The sequence below is a fragment of the Balaenoptera musculus genome, chromosome 1 (assembly GCF_009873245.2).
Source record: "Balaenoptera musculus isolate JJ_BM4_2016_0621 chromosome 1, mBalMus1.pri.v3, whole genome shotgun sequence".
Taxonomy (NCBI): Eukaryota; Metazoa; Chordata; class Mammalia; order Artiodactyla; family Balaenopteridae; genus Balaenoptera; species Balaenoptera musculus.
The window spans coordinates 156,687,672-156,713,900 of record NC_045785.1 but is presented as its reverse complement, the minus strand read 5'-3'; the positions used below and the strand labels follow the sequence as shown (position 1 = coordinate 156,713,900).

General features: G+C 35.9%; 1 protein-coding gene across 8 annotated transcripts in view; it reads right to left on the bottom strand.

Moving 5' to 3' along the window:
- SDCCAG8 (SHH signaling and ciliogenesis regulator SDCCAG8) overlaps positions 1–26,229 on the bottom strand; it is a 268,342-nt gene that overhangs the window by 86,423 nt on the left and 155,690 nt on the right. For 7 of the 8 annotated variants that reach the window (XM_036863025.1, XM_036863052.1, XM_036863043.1 and 4 more), the window contains 2 exons: positions 9,334–9,461; positions 7,105–7,213 (listed from right to left, as the gene is read on the bottom strand). In XM_036863025.1, the coding sequence (XP_036718920.1) occupies positions 7,105–7,213; positions 9,334–9,461 (237 nt within the window). The remainder of the gene's footprint in view (positions 1–7,104; positions 7,214–9,333; positions 9,462–26,229) is intronic. The other variant, XM_036863071.1, reaches the window with a different exon arrangement.

Genomic DNA, 26,229 nt, shown 5'->3' with positions numbered 1-26,229 from the left:
TTTACAATATAAGAATAAAAAGCTTTTACACACAACAAAATCATATGTTTTCATGAGCATGTTCCTTGTAGCACTGTTTCTAGAAACAACCTTGCTCTGCAACCCAATATATGAAAACTTAACCCAGAAATGTATCAACAGATGATTAGTTACATTACTTAAAAAAAGAAATATCAAGATGCTATTCTGATAATATGGCTATTTATTGGTGTTATATATTGACCTAAAAATATGACATATTTGTAAAAAAGGAAAATACTAAAAATCAGCATAGAGGGCTTCCCTGGTGGCGCAGTGGTTGAGAATCTGCCTGCCAATGCAGGGGACACGGGTTTGAGCCCTGGTCTGGGAAGAACCCACATGCCGCGGAGCAGCTGGGCCCGTGAGCCACAATTACTGAGCCTACGCGTCTGGAGCCCGTGCTCCGCAACAAGAGAGGCCGCGATAGTGAGAGGCCCGCGCATCGCGATGAAGAGTGGCCCCCGCTTGCCACAACTAGAGAAAGCCCTCGCACAGAAACAAAGACCCAACACAGCCATAAATAAATAAATAAATAAATAAATAAAAACTTAAAAGAAAAAATCAGCATAAGGTAATTCTGTTTTATAAAATAAAAAATATTTTGACATGTATACCACATATTAATATTGATGATCTCTTGGTGTCCAGATTAGAAATATAAAAAAATTTTTTTTTCCTTTTCTGTATTTTCTGAATTTTTACAATGGACATGTATTGTAATATTTAAAACAAAAAATAAAGTCACCTTGATTTTGAAAAAATTCTTAAGAAACAAAAAGAACTGGGAACAAATTTTTCAAAATTAAAAAAAGGGGTATGTAAAAAATGAGACAAATGAATATTAGAAGCATTATATAATAAACTGCTATCCCCACTCTTCATCAAAATTCCAATTAAAAAAGTACAAGGAATATGAAAAATACTCACAGAGGAAGAAACATAAATGATCAATAAACATTTATAAAACATTCAATTTCCCTATTATTCAAAGAAATGCCTAATAAAACATTTACTGTATGCCTACACTACACCAGGTAGTGGAATTCATCCTTTACATTATGGTCTCAATTAACCCTACAAGGTATGTGTTTATTCCTTTTTCTCTGGGAGGTAAATATGAGGTTTAATAATTCGCCTAAGGTCACCTAAATGGTGATTAGCCAAGCCCAGACACAAACACTGGTCTGTCCAACTCTAAAGGGGTTGTCCCACCCACTGTGCAACATGGCCCCTCACTCCTTTTTTGAAAAACCTCTCACTTCTTTTTGTCACAAACTGGTATGTACATGTATATACTGAGCAGAATTTAGTGCACTACTTGAGCAAAGTCATACACATTAACAGCCTTAACAGGGTTCCTAGTCTTTGGACCAGCAATCCCCTTTTAGATATCTCAACTAAGAAAATCATGAAAAAATTCCGATTTATGTATAAAATTATTATTATATTATCCATTACATTTAAAAAGAGTTTAAAATTCTGATGAATTATTATTCATACAAATGATTCAATTAAAATTATGTTTCCCGAGTATTTACTGATGTAGAAAAGTGTTCATCAGATAATATTAAGTAAAAAAAGTAGGATGTAAAACTGTGTGTGTGTGTGTGTGTGTGTATATATATATATATATATATATATATACACACACAAATGTATATCACTCACAATATAAATGCATGGTAACATACACATTTACCTACACATGGAAAATGACTGAAAAGAAACATGTCAAAAGTTAACGATAGTTATAGTTAGCCGGATGGTAATGTTACAGGAAATTTTTTTCCTTAATTCTTCTTTGCATTTATATCCAAATGCCCTATATTGAGGATATCTTATATACAGAATTTCAAAAATATAAATGTTAATTGTAAAGTACATATTACTATCAGGTATTTTGTTGCTACAGTACTTTTCTGCTTTGCATATTTTATGTGTATGCTTTTCTTTGTTTATAATCGTAATTTGCCTACCAACTTCCAATGTTCAATAAAAATTTGGTATATGTACATGGACATCATCTTTTATCTGTCTAGAGTCCATGATATATTGAAAGAACTAGCAGTTTGCAAAGTTCAAAGAGTAAACTTATGAGCTTCTATGTTAGCTTGAGATTACATTTGTGGCGTGATTGTCCTAGTGTCATATAAAAAGAAAATTGATTCTAATCCATTTTCACAGAAAATTTAGGTAATTTCTGCCTTTACAGAAGCATGAACTTCTCACTGCATTTTTATATACCAGTTATACTGCGTAATTACATTTTCATGAAGTATAATATTTTACTACGATAATTAGGATTACATTGATAATTGCTTTTTAAGGAAAAAACATGACCCCTTAATTTTTTACTCTTTTAGAGTCTCATTCAACTTTCGGTAATAATTAGCAGAGGCCAATATCAGTTTCTTCTTGTAGAATATAATTTTTGTAGCATCCCAAACTAACATCATCTAAACATGCCAGGGAAAAAAAAATAGTTCAACCGGGTATGTGTTCTTTACTTCAATTAAACTCACACAGTTGGATACCTACTGTTGCCAAAACAGTAATATAATTTATACATTATAGCCCACACAGTAAAACTACACTAAAAGTCATTTAACAATATTTATAACACCATAAAATACAGTGTTAAAATATATGAACTGCAATATGTAGCAAAATTATAAAATTTGTTTCTCATCATCAGTGATTAAAACCAGGATCATTGCTCTAGCCTCAATACCCACAACCCTGGTGACAGATTAGAATTCAAATCTTAATGATCAATTTACAATTAACAAGATAGAAGTGAAACAAATTAAACCAACCATTATATATAACGAGACCCAGTGGACTCCCATTGTTCCTCTTAATTACAAAACGCAAATCACAAATACACAATGGGTAGTGTTAGACATCAATCCACGAACCTAGCAACCCAGAAAGTGACAATGATAGAAAAGAAAGAGAAGCAAAACCATGCAGACCCCAGTTCTATGCTCTATATCCTTTTCTTTTCACTGGGGCAAAAGTGTTGAGAGGTGAAAACCTAGCACATGTTGGATCTCCAGTCTGCAGCTGGCAGAGGCTCCCTTCCTAGCCGGTGCCCAACCTCTCTGAGCTCTTCCCAGGCCACGTTTTAGATTGCACTGCAAACATTTTACTGCTGATTCATCTAAGTGCCTGGGGAGAGGGAACACCTCCTTCACTTTGATAAAGAAAAATCACAGTTGCACCAAAGATATTTAAATATCTCCATTTACCAACTTCAGAAACAACCCTACCACTGTAATAAGCTCTCAGAGTCCTGGGGAATAAAGACAAAAGGGAGCTGAAGTTTATGTGAGTTTCATCTAAAATCAGCCAGAATGTCTGCCTAGTGCCAATTAAAAGCAAAATGGAATTACTTGTCTTGTCTGATGCTCAAAAACAAGCTATATAAAATGCATGGAATTGGCAGTTCACTTTTAGTATTAAAATGGGATGTGCCATTCACAAACCCTGGGGTTACAGACACCACCGGAGCAGTGTGGAAGGCATACTGTGCAGGAAGTACCGGCTCTTCACTGTGGAGGGCTTGCAGACAGCAGAAGCCATAGGCACAGCCATAATGCGACTTACATCTACTTGGGGAGAAACGCATATAACAGGACACACACACGGAGGAACCATTTCTAAACACTTTCATAAAGCAGCCTAGCATGAGGATGGGATAGAGAGTAAGAGTGTCTGGGATTGGTGCTCCCGGATTGTCAGCTTTCCCAGTGATTCTTCAGGGGCTCTAGACAGAGGACTAGATCTGTGAGTTTAAAAAAAAAAAAAAAAAAAAGCTTACTTTAAATGGTATGAATCCATTTATTTAGCATGGGATTTTGAATAACATGAAACTCTTAGACCAAAAAAAATGTTTAAATTGTTGGTCAACATGAAATAAATACACTTACTTTCAGGAAAAATTTTACTGCAGTACTCTGAGGAAAACCTGGATTAAAATTACCATATGGTCTAAATAATTATTTTAGAGACTGTGCTTTCACAATGACAACAGTTTAGAAAGCTCAAAAAACTTCAGGATTTCCTCACCTCAAAGCACAGGGGGGATTGTTTACCTTAAAAGTTTAGTAGAGGGCATGTAGAGGCTCACTCCTGGAGGGCTTCTACAAGGCTTAATAAATGTATAGCTTTACTTTAAAAGAAACACTCTGAGCCCTTCAAGTTTTATAGGTGTTTTCAAAGCAAAGGTAATATCAAAATGGAGTGTCTTTCATGTAGGAAGCCAGAGTGAAATGAGAAATTAAGAGTGAACAAATGAACAACGCCCCCCCAAATCACAATTTATCCTATTTATAATGCTAATTTCTTGTGAGACACACAAAATGTACATTTTGTAAATTTTAGGGGCACTTAAAAGTTTTAACAGTAATAAGTTACAACTTATCCAGTCTTTATTATTTGCTAGGTTTTAGTTTCGGATCAACTTATAAAGTTACAGTAGATGAGTATTTTAACTCTTCAGACTTACAAGACAAGGTACCAGAGCAGGAGCTGAAACACAACCAAACCCACATTTTCCTGATCCTGCATTGCCTTCAAAAAGGTTTTCCATTGTGGTATAGATTTTATGTCTGTCAGAGAATTATGTCACTCAGACTCTGGCAAAGACAATAATAGCTAGGTGAAGTGATATCCTAATTGCCAGTCAAGACCCTTAAAATGATACCATCAATGACAGCAATAGCACCTCCTGTATACTTCTATGGGTCAAGCATGGTGTTAGGTGCTATGTATATGTGTGTACCTATATACATCTCTCTAAATTTCTAATTCCCACCATAATCCTGCAACATAGTTTTTAAAAAGGTTTTTACAGATGGAGAAGCTGAGGTTTGGAGAAATTAAGCGATGTACGCAAGGTCATGAAGCTAAGTGGCAGAGCAAGATTCAAACCTTGTTCCTTCTGAATTCCAAAGTGTTTTTTACTGCACACTGCCTGTCATCAACAAAGGAATAGTCTGGAATCAGAGTCAGATCAGGATACAGGGGGTAGTAGCACCATGCTTGTTTGTTTCATTCATTCATTCAGTAAATATGTATCAGGTGCCAGCTGTGTATCAGACATAAAGGAACACACTCAATTTACAAAGTAGCAGTCAGCAGCTAGAATCAGAAGTGAGAGGAGTTGAATAGAAGACACGATGAGGTTCAAGTTCACTAGACTAGTACAGGGTAAATTGATAGACCTAGAGCAGGGGAAAGAAGGCCTCAGGGCACATGGCACAGGTTAACCCAGGCTCACAGGTTAACCCTCACATGCCAAGTATGCTTACTTCTCCATAGAAATATAAAGATTAATTTTTCTTTCCTAAACTTTCCCATCATAACTACTTTGGCCTGGATTTTCTTTAGTAGTATATATAAAATAATTATACTTATCGTAAGAAAGATCATAAGTTTTGGAACCAGAAATGTCTAAGTTAGAATTCTAGTGCTCCTACTTACTAGCTATTTAAACACTCTGAGTATTGGTTTCCTCCTCTGTAAAAGAAGGTAATAATTCATGTCTCAAGCTGTTGTGAGAATTAAATAATATATAGCAAGCATATAACTTCTCTTTCTCTTTTATACACTTCAATTTCCTCAATTATGTCTCCTTAGACAGCAAGATAATTAATCAATAATCAATCCCAAAGCAATCTTAAGATAACACAATCTTTTAAGACCCAATTCAAAATAATTTTTTTCTTAAATTATTAATCCAGTTTGTTTGTATCTATGTGAGGTAAATCAAATATTTCTAGTTAGGAATACCTCCTGTTGATATATCATGAGGGTCTCTTCCACGGCAAAATTATTTGGGTTTCCTTGTCAAATTTCCTGAAAATACTGGGTATTTTGGTACCATAAGCCTTTTCCCATCCCAAACAAGATACTTAATTAGTATTCGCTAAGAAGGTGCATGTTCAGAGCACATTCTGGGTGGTTATAGGAGCTTCTGCCTTCCTGTGAGCAGAAAGAATTGGATTCATAAGCCCCCTGATTTTCCAAAAAATTCAGGGATGGGGATTCCATAAGGTAAGCCAGCTTATTGATGCAGGAACCCAAGATAGGGCTCAGAGTGATCTGACATGCTCTGACCCTCCTAGAAATTCTTTCTGAATAATAAACCTAAGTCAGTAGTTGGTTTGCTGAGCCCTATTGCTTGTTCTTTGATGATCTAAGTGAGTTTCAGAAAAGTATGCAAGAGAAGATACACAGATTATTTTCCCATTAGGTTATACTGTAATGCGACATTTTATACCTAGCTAGTTAAATGAATGATTTCTTTTGAGTTCAAGTCAAAGTGATTCTGTTCAACATCATTCATTTACAAGAGGAAACCACAGTTCAAGCAGGTCAAATAAATTTGTCCAAGATTACGTAGCTACTATCAGAGCTAAGGTGAGAACTCAGGCTTCTTAGAATTTAGAATATAAATAATTCATTTATTGAGATAATATGATTAGAAAATGTACAGAAAAAAATTCATTAAGAACCCAATCAGTGGATTTATAAAAGAGCATGTACCTACAAAATCAATGATGGCTATTTTATTAAAATAAAACAATTTTAGGAAAAAGAAAAGATGGTTTTGGTTTATTTCAAAGTATCATCTACTTTTATTTTTATACATTCATATTTTACCCATTATCATTTGCCTTAAAGATAGCTTTTATGTGTTCATGGAGAACTATGATAATAGACTAAAATATGTTAGCTGTGTTAAAATATGACTTTAGAACTGCTTGATTTATCTGCATCCTTTATTAAAAGGATGTCATCTTGACCTTTGTGCTCTGAAATTTCATAGTTTTCAATTCTGAACATTAAAAAAGTCAAATTATAGTATGTAAACCTAATTATGAAAAAACATCAAGGTGTCTGTATGGACAATTAAGAAAATTTTCATGGAGAGAAAATGTTTTTTTACAGGAAATATGTCAATACATATCTAATTTTGACATTAGACTATAAAATAGTGGAAATGCTGTCTTTTAAGAAAAAAATTACAGTATTCATATAAACAGTGCTCTGAAAGTATTGTATAATATTACCCACCTGCTTTTCTGAGAGATTTGTTCCAGTTTCTTGGCTAATGTGCAGCACTCTTCCTTTAACTTTGTCAGAAATGAATTCTGGGAGGTCAGCAATGAATACTGTTCATTTTCTAGAAATAACAATAACCACCCCCCCAACAACATAAGATGTTTATGGTTGTAGCTCTGCAGTGCTTCCACATGTATAGTGGTAAAAGTGCTAAGACAACCACACTTTTCCTATAAGACGCTAGATCACTTTTATGGTCCTAGGTCAAAGGAATGCTCATCTGGCAAGACACTAAATCTTGTGAGACATTTATTTCCCTAATAATTACACACCAGAAACATTTTTGATCATATCAGCTTTGTGTAATTTTTAACACGTTAATAAATTGTCAAATACCTCAAGTGGAGTCATAGATGCTTATATCTTTGTAATATGCAATATATTTTTACTTTGATAATTTTACTATAAACAGAGTGTCAAATTTATCACAGCCAGATAATTCAAAACTAAAATAATTGAGGAACTCTTTCTACACTGTAATTCATGCTTTATGTTTCATATCTGCTCACATATTTCACTACCCCCATCTTGCATATACTTCTCTAATCATAAAAGAAAAATACGTAACTTTCCTTATTTTATTGGAAATAAATAATTTTCCTTATCTACTTAGTGTGAGCTTCAATGAAGATCTGATCAAAGAAACTGAACAGAGTATGTATTTTTGTGCAGAACAAAAGGAAGTATTCTCATGGCGGCTCAGTTAATACTCTTATCTAGCACTCAGAGATACTGCCCAAGACTCCTTGATCACCGGGATCCTGCTAGTAGTGGAGGCAAACAATAATTCATCCTGTAATCTTCTCCTTTTGTTTTCAGTGGAAAAACAACTACCAAGCCTAGTGAATTTTCATTTCTTCTGGCCAAACACTGTGAGAAGAAAATCTCTACTGAAAGTGATGGAGTGAATTATGTGGATCAATATGACATTTGCCTCTTTATTAGCAAACAGATTATTTAATGAATTTTACATTAGCAATTTTTCACTTACAGGATAAGCAACCATTTATTACCATGTCATCAAATATAGTATACATTAAATCACATGAAAATTATGTTTAGGTGAAAGGTTTAACAGGCCCTTTCTTTTCAGTTTTAGACAATGACTGACAAAAAAGCATATAGCATACAAAGCAAAATAAATCAAGGCACTAAAAATTAAGCAACATTTTTCTGGAAGAAACAGGATCAATTAAACTTTTGTTTTAATAGTACAATCAGCTTGGTGTATGTGGTGTGGAATTATAATGACTGACACTGTCTTGTTTTGACTAACACTGTCTGTGAACACACAACTCAAAAGTAAAAGGAACTACATAATGCTCCGACTGAACAAATCAAACTGCCTATTTTCAAAGTGCATTTTACTTTCAAATTAAAGGTAAAGAGTTACTGGCCAACTCAGTCTGCAGAATAGTGCCAATGTGATGAAAGATGGCAATTTTTAGCCAAGCTGCCAGCTGTGGTCAATGCCTTGTATTAGTGAATTTTAACAGCAGTTGTGAGAACTTGAAGAATGCAAAGGATTAAACATCACTCTAGACTGGGTTGGGGGAGGTGGGGAAATCATACAAATGCTAAAAATGTTCGAAGCTGCAAAGATTAAATAAAGGAACATATCAATTTGGAGCCACTGAATTACATCCAGCTGCGACAGTGAATTAAGAACCGATTAATGGCTAAAGCTTTTCTCCAGTTTGGATGCTGAAGCAAACTCATTAGGCTTTTAGAGTAGCTATAATGTGTGTACTGTGGGAACTGTTCAGTGCTATTCAGGAGACTCTAACTGTAAGCTCAGAGCATTTCCCGCAGAGCTTCTGATGCTATTTTCTTTATATAACATGTGTGCCTGAAAACCCAGCCAAAAACAAGCCCTTTGTTTTTCTACTTTGTTGTGGTCTCTCTCAGCTTTACGTTTCTTGAACACAGGTAAATAAACTCATAATCCAGATGGTGCAACAGATGTGAGAGCAGCACTCTGAAATCAACAGACAGTGGGCAATACTTTCCATTTTCTCTTTTAAACGCTAACTAATATGTAATTCGGAATCTCCGGTGTAGTTAGCATCTGCTCCCTTCGGCCAGCCAAAGGTTACAGGTGTTCCTGATGTCATTTCACAGTAAGGCGTGGGCCTGGCTTGTGAGCAAGTGCCCAGGCTCTAATCTTTCCCTACCACCTACCAGTTTTGTCATGCTGGGCCTCCATTTGCTGTATCTTCTGTGTCAGCTCCTGCTCTCTTTGCTGGGCCTGAAGGGCTTGGGCCTTTGCATCGTTGCTAAAGCTCTGCTGAATGCTATCTTTTTCCAGTCTACAAGGCAGAGAGGAGACAGACAGAAATTTAAACTACAGATGCACTAATCCCCATCATTTCCCCTACAGACCACAGAGAGCTGATACATAGTAAATGGTTAAGCATAAGTAGACAACAATCTTTCTACAGACCCCCCCTTACTTGAGGCGGAAAATCCAAAGGACCTTTCATACAATGTTAAATACTTGCCATAAATCCAAATGGACTAAAGTAAGCAACTTTAAAAATCAAAAAATCATGACAACTGAATAATGCCATTTTGTAACTGTAAAACACAAACACCATTCTCTATAACATTCTCAATGTTATGTACCGCCAATTAATCTTTTTTCTTTTGAATGGTCAATATTTCCTAAAGATCCTGAAGTTACAGGAACAGCATGACTCAATACACCCAAAACTTAAATTCTTGAAACTAAGTTTTGTAGATCACCTCTGCTTTTCCTCCCAAACTTAAAACGGAATCTCAAATATAATGTAGGTGATTCTATCTGGAGGCAAGTAAATGATTCTGCAGTACCACATGCATGTTTTCCTTAAATATTTTCACACATTAGGCCATGTAATGTGAATATAAATATGAATATGAAAATAAAAAACTTCTCCCAGCACTTCATAGTAAGATGCCTTTTGGGTCACACTGAAAGAAATTGCAGGATGAGAAGCTTCTGTAGTCAAAGACGATGTATTTCACCCCACTGTGACTGGATATTAACCAGTGGATGGGTCAATATCCAATCACAGTGGATCCTAAAGAGAGGAACTTCCTAAACAATTAGAACCTGAAGAATGCAAAGGACCTCATCACTGGCACCACTGTGAATAATGACACTGTGTGTGAGCACACACACATAAACACACACACACACACATACACATATTAGGTTGGTTCTTTATTCTCTAAATATGGGTAAGTGATATGAAAGTTTCCTTCAATTAACTGGCTTAGTTATTTCTAACTCCTAATCTTCTTGTGGGCATTTCTCATCCATGCTGCTTTAGTTTACTAATTGAGATATTTACTGTCTTGTCTTGCCAAACTAAAAATAAACAATTCCATAAAGCTATCACTACTAGTCTATGTACTGCTGTGGAACTTCAAATCACTGGCTTCTAATCATAAAGCAACATAAGGAAAGTCTGTATTGAAATCAGTCAATGCATGCGGTAATGTTGTAGTATAAAATTCCAGAATGAAAATACACCCACACCTCAATCAAATGGATAATCAGGGGGCCACGCTAAATGTGAAATAAGGTCCCTTCTGGTACTTCTAGTAACAACACCCCGTGGACTTGCTCCAAGGTCTTGCCTCACACTCAGTTCCAAACTGGTATACTGCAACACATGGATGGTCCGTCGAGGCCACTTTTTGCCTCCCCAGTCATACCACGTATTTTCCGGCCATGGAAAGCTGCACATGTCTCTGCGTTTTGCTGGGATGTTTTTTTCCCCCGCCCACCTCACCCCTCTCTGCCTCCCACCAACCCGTCACCCCTGTTCAATGTATACTGCTCCTTTAGGACCTGCTCAAAATTCCCCTCCTCTCTTTCCCCTCTCTCCTAAATTAACTGTTCTTTCTACAGTGACATCAGTATATGCTGTGTATGTATGTATCCTACTAAGATAGCATTCATCACACTTTGGTTATTGGTTTACTTGTCTGTCCCTTTTTGCCATCTTTGTCTCTCTATACCATGAACCCAGCTCAGTACATGGCACACAGGAAGTGGGCAGTGAATGTTTAATGAACGGATGTTCTTATATACTTGCCATAGGGGAAAGAAGGCTGCAGTCTTTAAGTGAAGCTGAAGAATCTGCTCAAGTCTTATATGAGGAGGCAAAAACTTTCCAGACGTGAAAAAAAAGAGAGAAGAGTGTATGGAAGAGAATGGCTCTAAAGGTGTTGCCAGATGGAGATGCTCCTGCTGAAGGGGTCAGCTTGAAGAGAGCACTGTGGATTCTTTCACTGAGTAACCATCCCCAAGACAGAATCCTAGCTAGAGCAGGGGATATAGGTCGGGAGACCTAGGACTCTGAGATCCCCAGTAATCGGGTGACCAAAAAATGCATTGTTCAAAGCCAATACCCATTTGAGAGTGAAAAGGGGCATTATTAATAATTAATCATAAGTAATTATACCATGACAAACAGTCATAACTGGGACTACCCTTTGTAAACTGGGGCTTATGGTTCACTTACACAAAGGGGCTGCCAGTCTCACCAGTAATTTTCAGAATGAGGAACCTAATTACTGATCTCCTAAATTTACTAGAGAAAAGAACTACTGTCTTATTGTTCTCCTTATAAAACAATTTAAAAGAATGCTCTACCAACAAATGTTGTTACACATCAACTTTTGTTTCTTGAATCCTTGCCCAACTTTTACTCTGTTTAAGAAACTACACATTTTATTTTCAATTACATAAAAACACGACATATTTTTGCTTTCCTACCTTCTTTATATACCCCTTTCCTTCCATGTTGCCCTCTCACCTTGCAGGTTCTTTCTGACTTAGCAGGTTTTTTATAAAACCTTAACATTTTAGAACTGAGAAGCAATCTCAAATTTGTTTAATCAAATCCTCTCACATTATAGTTGGAAAAAAAAAAGGAGGGTCATAAAGAATTAGAAATCTTCTCAAAGGTTATTGTAAATGCTGTAAAGGCAGAGGTGGGATTCGAAATATTTTGATTTAGGAACCTTATTTTATAACACTCTACAGGTAATGCAATAATGGGTTGAAAGAATTAATAAAAACCACTTAGTTATCCAAGGAAGTGATCAGAGAAGAATCCAAACCAATTCATTTAATATTTAACATAACTCTGAAAGACACTCTGTTAGGCACAGGTCAAACAAAGATACATAAATATGGCACAGTCTCTGTCCTAATAGGGAATTCAAAATGGCCAAAATAGAAGGTAAAAGGTGAAATATACCACAAGAAAGGTACTAGGGAATAAAACTACTAAAGCATAGAAAAATAAGAAGTCAATTCCAGCTGGGTGTGAGAGCCTTGTGAAAGATAGCTGGGCCAGGCTTCCCCAAATGGTTTTCATTCAGTTCTTACTCAAAATATTGATGATCTCACTTAACCAAACTTATAGTTACCATATTTTACAAATTGGAATAAAAGCAATGGCAGTAAAGAAGAATTTCTTGGTTGTTATTAAAATAAGGCTGAAAGATGTATTCATAATAGCTAAAACCTGGAAACAACCTAAATGTCCATTAACTGCTAAATAGATAAACAAATCGTGGTATAGCCTTATAATGGAATACTAGAAATAGTAGTAATAAAATAGTAATAAAAAGCTATTGTTACATATGACACCTAGGTGAATCTCAAAGACAGTAGTATGCTTAAAGAAGCCAGGTACTGAAGACATATTTTATGATTTCATTTATGTGAAATTCTAGAAAAGTAAACAATAGTGTGACTGGTCAGTATTTCCAGGACCTGGAGGTAGGGGATGGGCATGAGGGAACTTTGGGGTTGATAGAAATGTTCTATATCATGGTTATGATGGTTCTGTAACTATGTACATTTGTCAAAACACACTTAATTGCAAACTCAAAATTGGTGATTTTTATTATATTTAAATTTACCTCAGTAGAGCTGACTTTAAAAAGGAGAAAATGTATTAGAATAGGAACATCCACCTTTTCCTCCAAGTTATCCACATCACCTGTGGCAACACATGGGCGTGTGGGCCAGGTCAATGTTTACTTGATGACAATTGAGAGTTAAAAGGAGGGAACAAGTACTGGGTAGGCCTCAAACACAGACTAAGCATACATTGAGGTTTAGTCTCTCCTTTTTTCTGATTATAATTCTGGCTGATTATATTTTCTGAAATGTCATTTACCATCCCATTTAAAAAATGGGATTGAAGAATTAACTTTACATTTCTAATCCTCAACTTTTCCAAATCATTTATTATTTTAAATCTTGCTATTTAGAAAAATCCATGTCACCGAGCAAAGATGATTAATCAGATTTTTTTTTAAGTACATTTAAAATTTTACTACTACATTAAAGGACTGAAAGTTTCTGACGATCCTAAAATTCACCAGTGAGTGCAGCACGGAAATGATGAAAGCCTCAAGTCTAACCTGAGGACAAGGACGTGGTGTTGCCAGTGATTTGAGGCACCAATCCTGTCTGCCATGTTTCTATTCACGTTTTACTAGTGACTGAAGTATTAAACACACAACCCTTTTGGTTAAAAGGTGTTTCCTTTTTAAAGTAAAATATAGAGAGCTTTGTGACAGTAGCATATTGGTGTAACAAAATGTATGAGACCATTTATAACATACTTACTAGCTGAGAGCCATTCTTGATGGAATTACAGAGAGAAGCAGCAGGGAGGTGTGGGGTGCTGTTGTGAGTTAAGATACATGATGTCCACTTGTCCCAATAATGGTGATATTATCTTTGATCACTTGGTTGATGTTATTGGTGTGCTGGAAAATGTTTAATAATTGATTTGGGGGGGGGTATCCCTCATTTGCAGTGTTTACCAATTTTCATTGTAAATACTTCTACCAGGTACTATTTTAATAATATGATTATTATCTATTATTCTTGTGCACTTCTTGGCTTCCTATTCCTACAAGATGTTCCAGTTTCATCTTGTACTGTCCTTTACCAGTCTTGGAATCAGCATTTGCTCAAGGAGCTCTTGTGCCTTTTGGTGGAGAATGGTATTTAGAAATCAAGATCTGTCACTAGGTGGTACTCATTGCTACTGACAAGTCTTGGCTTCTAGGTCACCTTAGTAGACAGAGCCAGTATATGAATATACATATGAATATATAAATATAAATATGAATATTTGTCTATATGTCTTTATATGAATATATACATACACAATTCAAATTGATGTCTGTAATTCCAATCCAATAACATAGATAGAACCTAGTCTTCCCTCTTTCCCTAAGTGTAACATTATTCCTCAACAGTGAGAAACTTGGAATCCATTCTTTAACATACTCATTTTCTCAAACTTAGTATACACAGAAGTGCTTTCTAAGTTGCTAATCTACTATGGAAATCAAATTTATGAGTAACTAGAATTAAATATTTCCTTATAGTTTTTTGTTTTGCTTTTTTAAAAATTGAACTATAGTTGATTTACAATATTGTGTTAGTTCAGGTGTACAGCCAAGTGATTCAGATTCTTTTCCACTGTAGGTTATTACAAGATATTGAATATAGTTCCCTGTGCTATACAGTAAATCCTTGTTTTTATCTGTTTTATATGTAGCAGTATCTATCTATTAATGCTTTTTTTTAAAAGCATACACACCATTTTTTCACTTGATTCTCTTTGTGTTCTGGGAAAACCACATCTTAAGAGGCAATGGAGGGACTTCCCTGGTGGCACAGTGGTTAAGAATCTGCCTGCCAATGCAGGGGACATGGGTTTGATCCCTGGTCCGGGAAGATCCCACATGCCACAGAGCAACTAAGCCCGTGCGCCACAACTACTGAGCCCGTGTGCCACAACTACTGAAGTCCGTGCACCACAACTACTGAGCCCACGTGCTGCAACTACTGAAGCCCGCATGCCTAGAGCCTGTGCTCCACAACAAGAGAAGCCATTGCATTGAGAAGCCTGCGCACCGCAACGAAGAGTAGCCCTCGCTCACCGCAACTAGAGAAAGCCCACACACAGCAACGAAGACCCAACACAGCCAAAATAATAATAATAATAAATTAAAAAATAAAAATAAAAAAAAGAGGCAATGGGGTACAGTAGAAAACTCACAGAGCTAGAGGATCCAAGTATAGTATCTACCTCCTTGTTACCTATGTGATCGTGAACAAGTAACTTAATTCTTTTAATCCAGGGGTTCTTTCTGAAAATAGGGCAGGAAAAAAGCCTACTTTAAGGGTTAATAATTTTAGTAACCTATTATTTACTAACGTTTAGCATAAGCTAAGCTCTTTACATGTATTCTTTTATTTAATCTCAAACAACCCTAAGAGGTAGGTTCTCTTATCCTCACTTTATAAATGAGGAAACTGAGGTCTAGAGAGGGTGTACAATTTGTTCAAAGTCCCCCAGTTATTAAGGGACATAGCCAGGAAATTCAGGCCTACCTGAATCTAAAGTCCATAGTATGAATCTCTATGCTTCAATATCTTACTCTGTCAGGGATGCAGAGAAATGAGATAAAGTATGACAAGAGTCTTATTTCAATTATCCATGTGTGTGTGTGTGTGTGTGTGTGTGTGTGTGTGTGTCATTTACTACCCATATTATCCATCTTGATAGCCAATCCCAAGCTAGTCCTCCTTCTCCTTTCCCATTTGTCCCATATGTTATTGGAACACTTCCTCCTACAATGACACCATCAATTAGTTGTATCCTCCTTAAAGAAATATATTGACTTTTGCAAAAACATTAAAAGGCACATAAATACATCTCCTGCCTCAAGCTTATCACAGACTCCTAGGAAAGATAAGACGTACATATCTTAATTGGAATGTAAGTGCCTGAAGAATAGAGACCTTTGTTTTGCTCATTAATTTATTCCAAGAGCCTGGAATGGTGCGTGGAATACAGTTGTGCAGTCAACAAATATTTGATGAATGAATGAACGAGTGAATGAATGAATGAACAACTGTTAAGGGACAGAAAATACTAAGTATCCTTACAGGTTTAAGGATCCTCCTATCTACTGATTAGAAGAAGAGAATGGGATAAAATAATCCCTATTTTGGCCAATAATTTAATTTAGTTTTATTATTGTTATTGATAATAACAACAAAATAAAAACAAAGTAAAATCAGTAGACAGAATGATATCTTCCATGTTTGAGAAGAACCAAAATCCTGTACCTGTTTACTATTAACAAGGACTATGTTCTCATATTTGAGCAAATGTAGAAATAGAGGGATGGAACAAATAAGGAAAGGAAAATACAAGAGGGCTAGGATTCAGTAATCCCTACTTCCTCAAGCATGCAAAAAACTTCATGGCATTATACATATTTCCTAGAGGAAATTATTTCTATTTTCTTCCCTGCAAAGTATATCAGAATTTTAAGTACAATGTTGAAAGTTGAGTTATCAGATCAGAGTGTGAGTCACTTCTAGGAAAGGAAGCAGAAACAAAAGAGGCCAACTTCTTTCAAAGGAATAAACACAAAAGAAAGGAAATAATTCACAGAAACTTTCCTAAAAATATTTTTCCCTCCAAAAATGTTCTCTTATAGTATCTCCAAAATAATTTGAAAACTCTAATCTTCAAGGCCAAGGAGGTGTGCTAGACTCTATTGCCAGCTTCTATTACACCTTCTGAATAACTCACATTTACTTAAGACAAAAACCACAGACTTTTACCATCTCGTCATCTTCCAGTGTCTGTGCTTTCTGTTTTACAAAGCACAGTCAGATGCAATGACCTCTTTATTCTTCATGATAATTCTGTAAGGCAGGGAGATGGAGCAGATATCCTTGTTTGACAGATGAAGTATCTCAAGCTCAGAGAATTAAGAGATTTGCTCAACACTGCACAGCTACTAGTAAGTTTGGTGTCCTTTCCATTCCACAGCATTGCCTTACATGAGGAGTTTAGTAAAATTCTATTGCTCATCCAATTCAACAAATACTTAAACACCAATTTGTGCCAGGCACAAAAGTGTGGGGATGCATCAGTATACAAGATACAGACCATGACCTTCCCCTCAAAGAGTTCATGGTCTAGTGAAGAAAATAGACAAGAAAAAACAACTAAAATAGTAAGGTAAATAATAAAATGGAGCTAAATTCCTGCTATCATACAGTGGATAGGACAGGAGTTGGGGAGATGCTAGGCACAGTGAGGGAGGATTACAGGAAGCTTAAAATATTAGAGGCTTAAAATGAGTAGTAATTAGCCATATAAAGAAAGAGAGGAATATTGTTACAAGTGAAGTGGACAACTGGTGCAAAGGCCCAGGAAAGAGAGAGAATCAGGTGCCTTTGGAAAACTGCAAACAGCTTTGACACGAGTGGAGGGTGGAATATATGTGTTGTGGGGTAGAAGCGAGCAGTTGGTGGAGGGGAGACTGAAGAAAGATGAGACTGGAGATGTAGGCAGGAGCCAGAACATGAAGCTATTTTTAAGGACTTCATCCTCAGGGAAATAGGGAGCCAATGTAGGGTTTTAAGCAGGGGAGTGTTGTGATCACACTCAAGCTTTAGAAAGATCACTCTGGCTGCAGTGTGGGGAACAGATGGGGAAGGGACAACATTAGAAGCAGGGAGAGCACTTATTACTACAGCAATAGCAAGAGCAATTTTGGTAATTGTTTCTTAGATATAGTAGATATCATAGATAGATACTGAGACTGAATAGCCGTCAAATGCACATTTCAGGATTTTCAGCCTTGAAATTTCTTAAGTAGCTCAGAGGTCTCAGATGCATTAAGTGCTTGTCTTGATCAAAGTTCCTGGGAGAATGTTAGGCCCTCCTATATTCTATTTTACAATACCATGGGCCCAATTCTAAAGACTAAAGAATAAGAACAAGCATGCTTTTGCATGAAATAAATTAGACCATGATTTTGCCTTTGCATCTTCATATTGTCAAAATATTCATATTTCCATCTCTGACTTTTCTGTGTAAACTGATCACATGGGTCCACTCTGGCCTTTCCTCTCTGAAAAATATCAGTTTACCTACATATTCCCAATAATTAATTAATCCTTCTGATGAGTAACTTCAAATTAGACATCAGGAGGATCAATATATATTAAAATGACATTTCTGTAACCTCTCAATGGATCTGCATCGCTGTCAAATTGTAGTACAATTGACTGAAAGAGTTTATATTCTATTATAAAAATGTTTTGGAATTAATTTCTAGGATCCAGTTTTAAATGGGGAACATGTTGATTACTTTGTGGCTATTAAATTTCTTCAGAAATATGCTATAATAGCAAGAGTTAACAATTATTAAATACATGTCATAATGTCTCATTTCTCAAGCATAACAGAGTAATGCTTCATTTATCTGGAATGTTGGGAGATGAGCCATTCCACGAGAGAGAATTTTCCAGGTATTAGACCCATACAGATCTGACCATTTGCAGTAGAAATGTCTAAAATATATTGCATCTCTGCTTCCTTAAGCAAACTACACCAAATATAACAAAGTCTTCATAATCAAGGTTCATAATGCCTGCTTGCAGCTGCATTCCCTTTGCTAGGAAGCTCCTGGGAATCACTGCTCATTGTTGTATCTTCAGGTATCTACCATAGGGCCTGGAAACAGCAGACACTCAATACGATTTGCTGCATGGAAAGTCTCAGGTGCTATTCTAACAAAACAGAAAGCATACAGAAGCACTAATCTGCTTCTTACAATTTTTTTTTTATTGATTGGTTTGCTATGATTTGCCACCATGTTTTTTGTTTTGTTATGTTTCAAATTTTTTTTAATATATAAAACTGATGCTTAGGATAGTTCCACTGATCCTACACAGAAAAGTGCAAGGGCTTTGTGATAGTTATTTGCTTCTTAAAAGTACTTCGAAATTTATATCTCAGTTTATGGCTATGTGTCAAATGGCTGAATTTACCAGAAGTCTACGTCTGAGGAAGTAGGGAAGTTCTGTAAGAAAGACAGCAGGGTTTTCATTGTTCTAACGTGATGGCCTTTGGTCAACCACCCAGTATGTTTGTACACAGAAATTAGGATTGTGATCTGCTGACTGACCTTGGCTTGATAACAAAAACACAGTTCATTTTTAAAGCTTGATTAAGATCTCTATAACCTCTCCATTGTTGCACAAACCTCTGGGGCTGAAAAATACTATGCTTATAGAAGAAAAAAACTGACCCGAGGCCAAGTTTTCAGATTCTTACTCCAGTATCATTCTCACTCTTCTAAATAAGAAAATCATTGTTCTTGTCACAGTAATTAGGTCATTTTCCTCATCAAAACATTTTTCCTTTTAGTCATTTCATGATTTAACGTTATTTCTATTTGGCTTGGTAACTCTTGCTTGTAACTATTTTTATCTACATCCTTAACTGTTTCCTCTGCTTCAGGAACTTGAAGTGTTTGCTGGATTTTCTTCTTCCTCAAGCCATTTCTAAGCCATCATCCTCATCATTCTTATAGTTGCAGAACTGTCCTTTCTATTCCTGAGAACCTGCTTTTACCTTTATTCTAAAGCTATTTATATTCAAGTTCATTTCTAGGAGGCAGCCTGTCTTGAGCCTACCCAAACCAGCAGAATTTGTGCCCTAAGAAAAGGAACATGAGCAACTAAAATCCTAAACTACGTCTAAAAATAATGTCGTACTTTTGGCCTTTATCCCTTAGTACATAAACTTCACTGCCAGCAGGGCTGGCTTGGTCATTCTTTGTACACAAGGAGGTAGGGATTAAGGGTGCATACTTTGGTGTCAGCCAGACTGGGCATCAGAATCTCCATACCTCCACTTACTAGCTGTGTACCCTAAGTGAGTTACTTACCCTATCACTCAGTTTTCTCGGATGTGAAATGGAGTTAGTAACAGTACCTCTCCTTGTAAGACTAGCATGATATTGTATGTAAAATACACTTAGTATAGTACTGACACATTGTAAGTGTTCAAAAATATCAATTAGTGCCATTATTATTATCATTATTATTTCTTAAAAGATGACTACTCAAAGTGTAACAATCAATATAATTACTTCAAAGACAAAGCACCTTGAGGAAAGAATAAAAAATTTCCTCAGTTTACTGATAAAACCTACATAGGGGGAGGTGGTATTGCACAGTGGATGTGAGCTTGGGCTTTGGACACACACAGTCCAGATTTGAACCCTGGCTCCACTGTGTACTAGTTGAGTGACACCAGAGTGGAACTTCAGCCTAAGGCTTATTTTACCATTTTATAAAATGATATTATTAGAATATGTGAGATAGTCGACATAAAGCAACCAGCAATGTCCAGCCCAGATCATCATTTGAAAGGTGCCTAAATTCAACTAGTGGACTGGCATCTAATTATTTGTCAAATTTACTTTCCATAGCTCTTAACATGTAAAGGTAAAGATGGGACAGTAAGATATGGAAGAACTTATTGTAATTTGCTGCTTGTACAGCTAACTCTTCAGCTGCTTTCTCTATCCTCCTCCTCCCCTCAAAGTGACAGTTCCTCAGAAAAAAATTAACCAAAGTTAGTCCTGGCTACCAGCTTTAAATTAAAAAGCTGACATGATTTTCTTATTTGTACAGAATGATTCCAATTATTGTAGAAATAGACTTTAGGGTTTATGACTGCATCTACAGTGGGCATTGTGGGAAAGCCAGGAAAACTAAGGAACAAAAGGTCTAGGGCTACAGTGGCTTGTACGGCAGCCACTAGCCACATGTGGCTACTGAGTACTTGAAATGTGGCTAGTTTGAAGAGAGACATGCCTCAAGTCTGGACTGCTGTGAAGAATTAGAAAAAAAAGTAAAATATATCTAATTAATTTATATCGATTACATGTTGAAAAGATACTATTTTCTATATATTGGGTTAAGTATACTATGTTGTTAAAATTAATTTCACTTGTTTCTTTTTAAATATGGTTATCTGGAAATTTTAAATTGAATATGTGGTTTGCATTTCGTGGCTCCCGTATTTCTCCTGGACAGGGCTGATTTGAGCATAACTCCTTTTCTCCTTCCCTAAAGCAGAGCATCATTTTTAATCTTGATGTTCCATAAATCAAAATAACCATGTTGCCAAACACTGCTAACTCTAAATGTCTCACGAAGATATAAAATCTCATAATTCTTATAAAAAAGCCAAAACTATTAAAGTAACATTTTCTTATCTTGATAAACTTCTCATTTGCATCAGCCAGTCACCATTACTTGAAAAGGAGAAACAAAGAAGAATTCTAATAGAAAACTAAGAAAAGCTAAAGCTGAAGTAGTCACCATATTATACAAATGTAAGCAATACAAGCTTTTTTTTTTTTGTAAATCAGATTTGGTTTGAAGCAACTCCCAAAATACATATTCATATTTAAAATTAAATTATAAAGCATATTAAAAAAATATTCCATACAGCCAAGCTGGCAAATTATAGAAAAATGTCCAGTTATATACATGGATTATAGGCACCTAATAAGTTAATATGCATAAAGTTGGAAAATATTTATCATTTAATAGTCTCTCTATAATTGTTAAATGGGAAATAGCAGATTCTCTACGATCCGCCCTCCCACAGATTTCTTTCCTGAATCTTCAGCAATCATTCTCATATCATTCATTCTTTGTTTCTAGTAAGAAACTAACAGTTTCAAAATCTATCAAGAGTATTAGTTAGTCAATCAATCTGTCAACCAGTTTTTAATAAACTATCCTACTGCCTGGTGAGTTAATCTGTTGCCTTTGTAGTTTTTACTTATTGCAAAACATTATCTCCATTTCATGAAATACAAATAAGCTGCTGAATGGTTTCAAACCTCTAGAAACATTGGTGGAATTTATTTGGTGAGAGAAATATAATTCAAGGATCCGGAAAGGAGAATGAGTGGGAAAGCCAGGACCACACGTAGTAAGCCCTCATGAGAATCACAATTCCAGTCATCATTATCATTACAAAGTCGTTCTTTATAGAAAATCTCACTTGAAATATTTATAAATTATGGGCACCTCCAAGTGTATTTATAGAAACATTAATACATTATGAGTGCTAAACTTCTTAATTTCTAGAGCTTACTGCCCATGAGTTGCTGCATTTCTTCAGAACACAGGAAAGGATACACACAGAATGGAGGAGTATCAGTATGCCAAGAATGGAAGGAGAATGAAATCTACTGCAGAGTTTGACTTAGGGTCCCATACTTTAAATCTGTGCCAATAACCCCTAGCAGAAGATTGTTTAAAATAATTTATACCCAAAAGTACCCATAATGTTTTATTCTATAAAATCTTATTCTAAGTGTCAAGCTTTGAAAGGTACATAATTCAATTAGCTGACTGGCATCAAGTTATTTAATTGTCAAATTTACTTTCCAGAACTGTTAACATACAAAGGCGAAGTTGGAACAGCGGATATGGAAGAACTTGCTGCAATGTCACTCTGGCACAGCTAATTGTTCAAGTAACGGTCAAAGATGTTCCCCCTCTCTCACTTCCATTTCAGAGCACTGATTACACCTAAAGTGAAAGTTACTTACCTCCCTGCTCTCTTTGTGAATGAAAGTAAAGTGGGAGGTGGGGGCAGAGACTGAAGTTCCAGAGGCACAGATGAGATAGGAAAACAAGTAATTCCCACGTGATAATTCTCAGTTGTCCTACCACAAAATAATTTAAATTATTTTGTGTATTCCCCAAAACCTGATTCCTGGGAGATATGTAGAGATTTAACAGAAAAGTTTCCCTAAGTCATAAAAATTTGACTGAAATACTGAAAACTAAATTTCTTTCTAAAGAAAGTCATACTGTGTGTTAGCATATTAAAATCTCTGAGAAGCCCTACTGTCAAGAACCCTATTTAATTCGACTTTCCAAAAGGAATATTTTGGAAAATATTCACCCACCACCATCAGAGGCAGATAGTACAATGGATAAAACCTTATTCTGGAGCCTAACTGCCTAGGCTTGAATCCCAACTCCACCACTTGGTGGTGCTGTGACCTCGGTCAAGGCATTAATCTGCAGACACCTTGGTTTTCTTATCTGTAAAATGGGGCTTATGGCAGCATCCACCTGGAAGGGTTGCATGGAGATTGAGTTCATGTGAGTAATGTGCTCATCATGGAGTAAGCAGTGTGTCCAGGGAGCTATATTTACCACCACCCCCAGGAGGAGTGTTCCAAGAAGCAGTAATTTTTGTTTGTAGGCTAAACCTCTTTGCTTTTTTGTTTCAAGAACCAATAACCATGTGCCCGAGTCCAAAAAGAAAATTATTTTCCCCTTCAGCAACAGGTTGTGTGAGATTTCTACAGAAAGATTTTAATGTGTTTATTCAGATTAGTCATATTATCAATGAATACAAAGGAGTAGTATGTGGAATGCAGGGCAAAGCACTAGACCAGGAGCAAGGAGATGGCGATTCTAGGTTAACTTCCACTAAATGACTGTTGACCTTGGGCACGTCACTAAACTTCTCTGCATCTCAGTTCTCACATATTATAATGAGTATTGGCCTACATGGGAGTTTCATTAATTCATTCATTTAAGATGATCTTCAGTTCAGGACAGTTTATAAATCTAAATACACTGTTTTCTAGATTTTACACACACACACACACACACACACACACACACACACACAAAGTATGTAGTTACATAAACCTTGTCCACTAGGTTGTAGGATAACTATAAAGAAGAATCATGCTCTCTTCAGTTAAAAATTTTACAGTGCCTAAATGTTCCCTCTACAGCTGGAATAGAACATGAACTCAATAAATGTTGAATGAATGCCTCTTTAACAGCAATCAACCCTTATCCCTTCATTCAAAAAAAGTTCAAGACCCCTATGATGTAAGACACTATGCTGGGTACAACTAAGTTTACGTATTTCTGGAAAGCTATTAGGTTTACCTATAAAGAGCTTGCAATTTAATTTGCGGTATGAGTATCAGATGATGACACTAATTGTTGCAGTTTCTGTTCACTACCTTTCAATTTGAATCTCATAATTCAAGTGAGTTTCATGGTATTATTTTATACAGCAGCACCATGCTATGAACATTACTATAAAAAGGTGTTTAGTAACTATGATAGAAGAGATGGCAAAATCAGTATATTACAGTGAAAGCAAGTATGTTCTAATCAATTTTATGTAAAATTTTAGATTAATAAGAATATCTATTAGATGAAACCTTCTTGACGAGTTGGGGGAAAAAAGCATGTTTTAGAGCTGATTTTTAAAAATCAGGTTATCAATTTCCTTTTATTAGAAGACATAACTATTTTCCCTTCAAATGTATAGTTGTATGTAGCCTCATCCAGTCTTTAAAGTGACCAAAAGTGTTGATCTCTACAAACAATATAAGCGTAAATAAACATCTTCTATAACTACTAATTAAATCTCAGTTCTCCTCTTTACAGACAAAAGCATGCCATGGATCATAGACATTTTCTCTAAAATCAGAATATCCCAAAGCACCCTGCCCTAATCGAATGTAATCTATTTGATCTAGGCTGCTCTGAGATGGGGAATGTGAATACGGTGCTCATTGAATTTACTCTGAGTATTTAATCTTTGTGAGAAGAATGCAGAAACTCTTGTGAATAAATTATTAGATCTTTAGAATCCCAAAATAATTGTGCATTTTCATTGTTTTTTCTAGTGATTGCTTTATAACAGTTCCTCCTCTATTGGCATCTTTTTATCAGTAATGTAACATAGGAACTTTTCAAGGACAAGAGTGGAAGACAAGGGCCCACATAAATGGCATGCATGATGTGACCAGACAGACGATTAGCAAGATGTCTTTAGTTTGCAGAGAGAAGGTTTCATTTTCATAGGTCTAAGAAAATGTTTTAAAAGTCCTCCCCTTCTTAGCCCCGCTGTAAACTGTTCCCATTGTAAATGATACTTAATTTGCAGGTGTCTGCCTAAAGGCAGGTCACTGAAAGTCAATGAAAATCAGGGCAATCTCAGCAACAGAAATTAACCTGAAGATCATGGCAGGTAAACATATATTTCAGAGAGCATTATTCCAACTGAAACAATCAAACCGGACTTCAAAAAATGAACAGAGACTTAAAACAACAAAAGCAACCAACGGCATCTATTTTAACATTGCAAATTTCTTAGATATTACAGATGTCACCCAACAGTGCGTGCATTTGCTTCCCATATGTGAACAAAACTGAGGCATCACAAGATAAATTTGAATGGAATGTTAATCTTCACTTTAAATTTTTTTTCTTTTCCTAGCTGACGACACAATTTTAGTATTATCATAACGGAGCTTCTGGCTGGAGAAAATTAAATTAATGGATGGATAAAAAAAGCTTAGAAACTTAAAAAAAATAAACAACTTTCAAATATCTATACTTGATGGTGTCAAGAGCCAAGATGAATGTATTTCAATTGCAACTTCCAAACTAAACTCACAAATTACTACCATTATGCTAAGTGTTAGCTACCCCACTGTGCAGTTTTGCTTTGTGAATTTTTACCTTCCTCTATGAACACTTTTAGCCACTGATCGCACAGCCTTTCAATGTTTTCTGCCTTTTCCTTTAAATAAACTGGCTCTGGCTCCTTCCATCTGGTTCCCCTTCCGTCAGCAACCCTGCACCTGTTCACACCTCCTCTCCTGTTGGATTCCACTGAACATTTCCTCCTCTGCCAGGGCTATTCTGGCACTCGCAACCTTTCTGTCATTCAATCCATCTGTCAGAAGTGAACTTTGTTTACCGCAAGCTTCTGCTTTCTTCTTCAAGAAGCAAAGCCCCTCAAGGTCATTGTCAAATGAACTGTCGGTATGGATTTAAATCCTCTACCGCTAACCAGCAGAAGATGAAGTTCTGTTGTGTAATGTACTTGTGAAAATTACTTTTGGGTTCGGGAAGACAATAATTTGGAGTCAAAGTAGTAAGACATAGTGTTTTAATGATCATTTGTAAAACCAGACAGCTGATATGTATTCCCTTCATGTGTGTCTGCACTTCTTATTATATCAAGTATGAACTATGTATAAGAAGCAAAATAAAAGTTTTAAAGTGAAATCAAAATATCATAAACAAGTTTACACTATGTAAAAATTGCTTCATACTATATAGCATTAACTTGAGGAATAAATATTTTC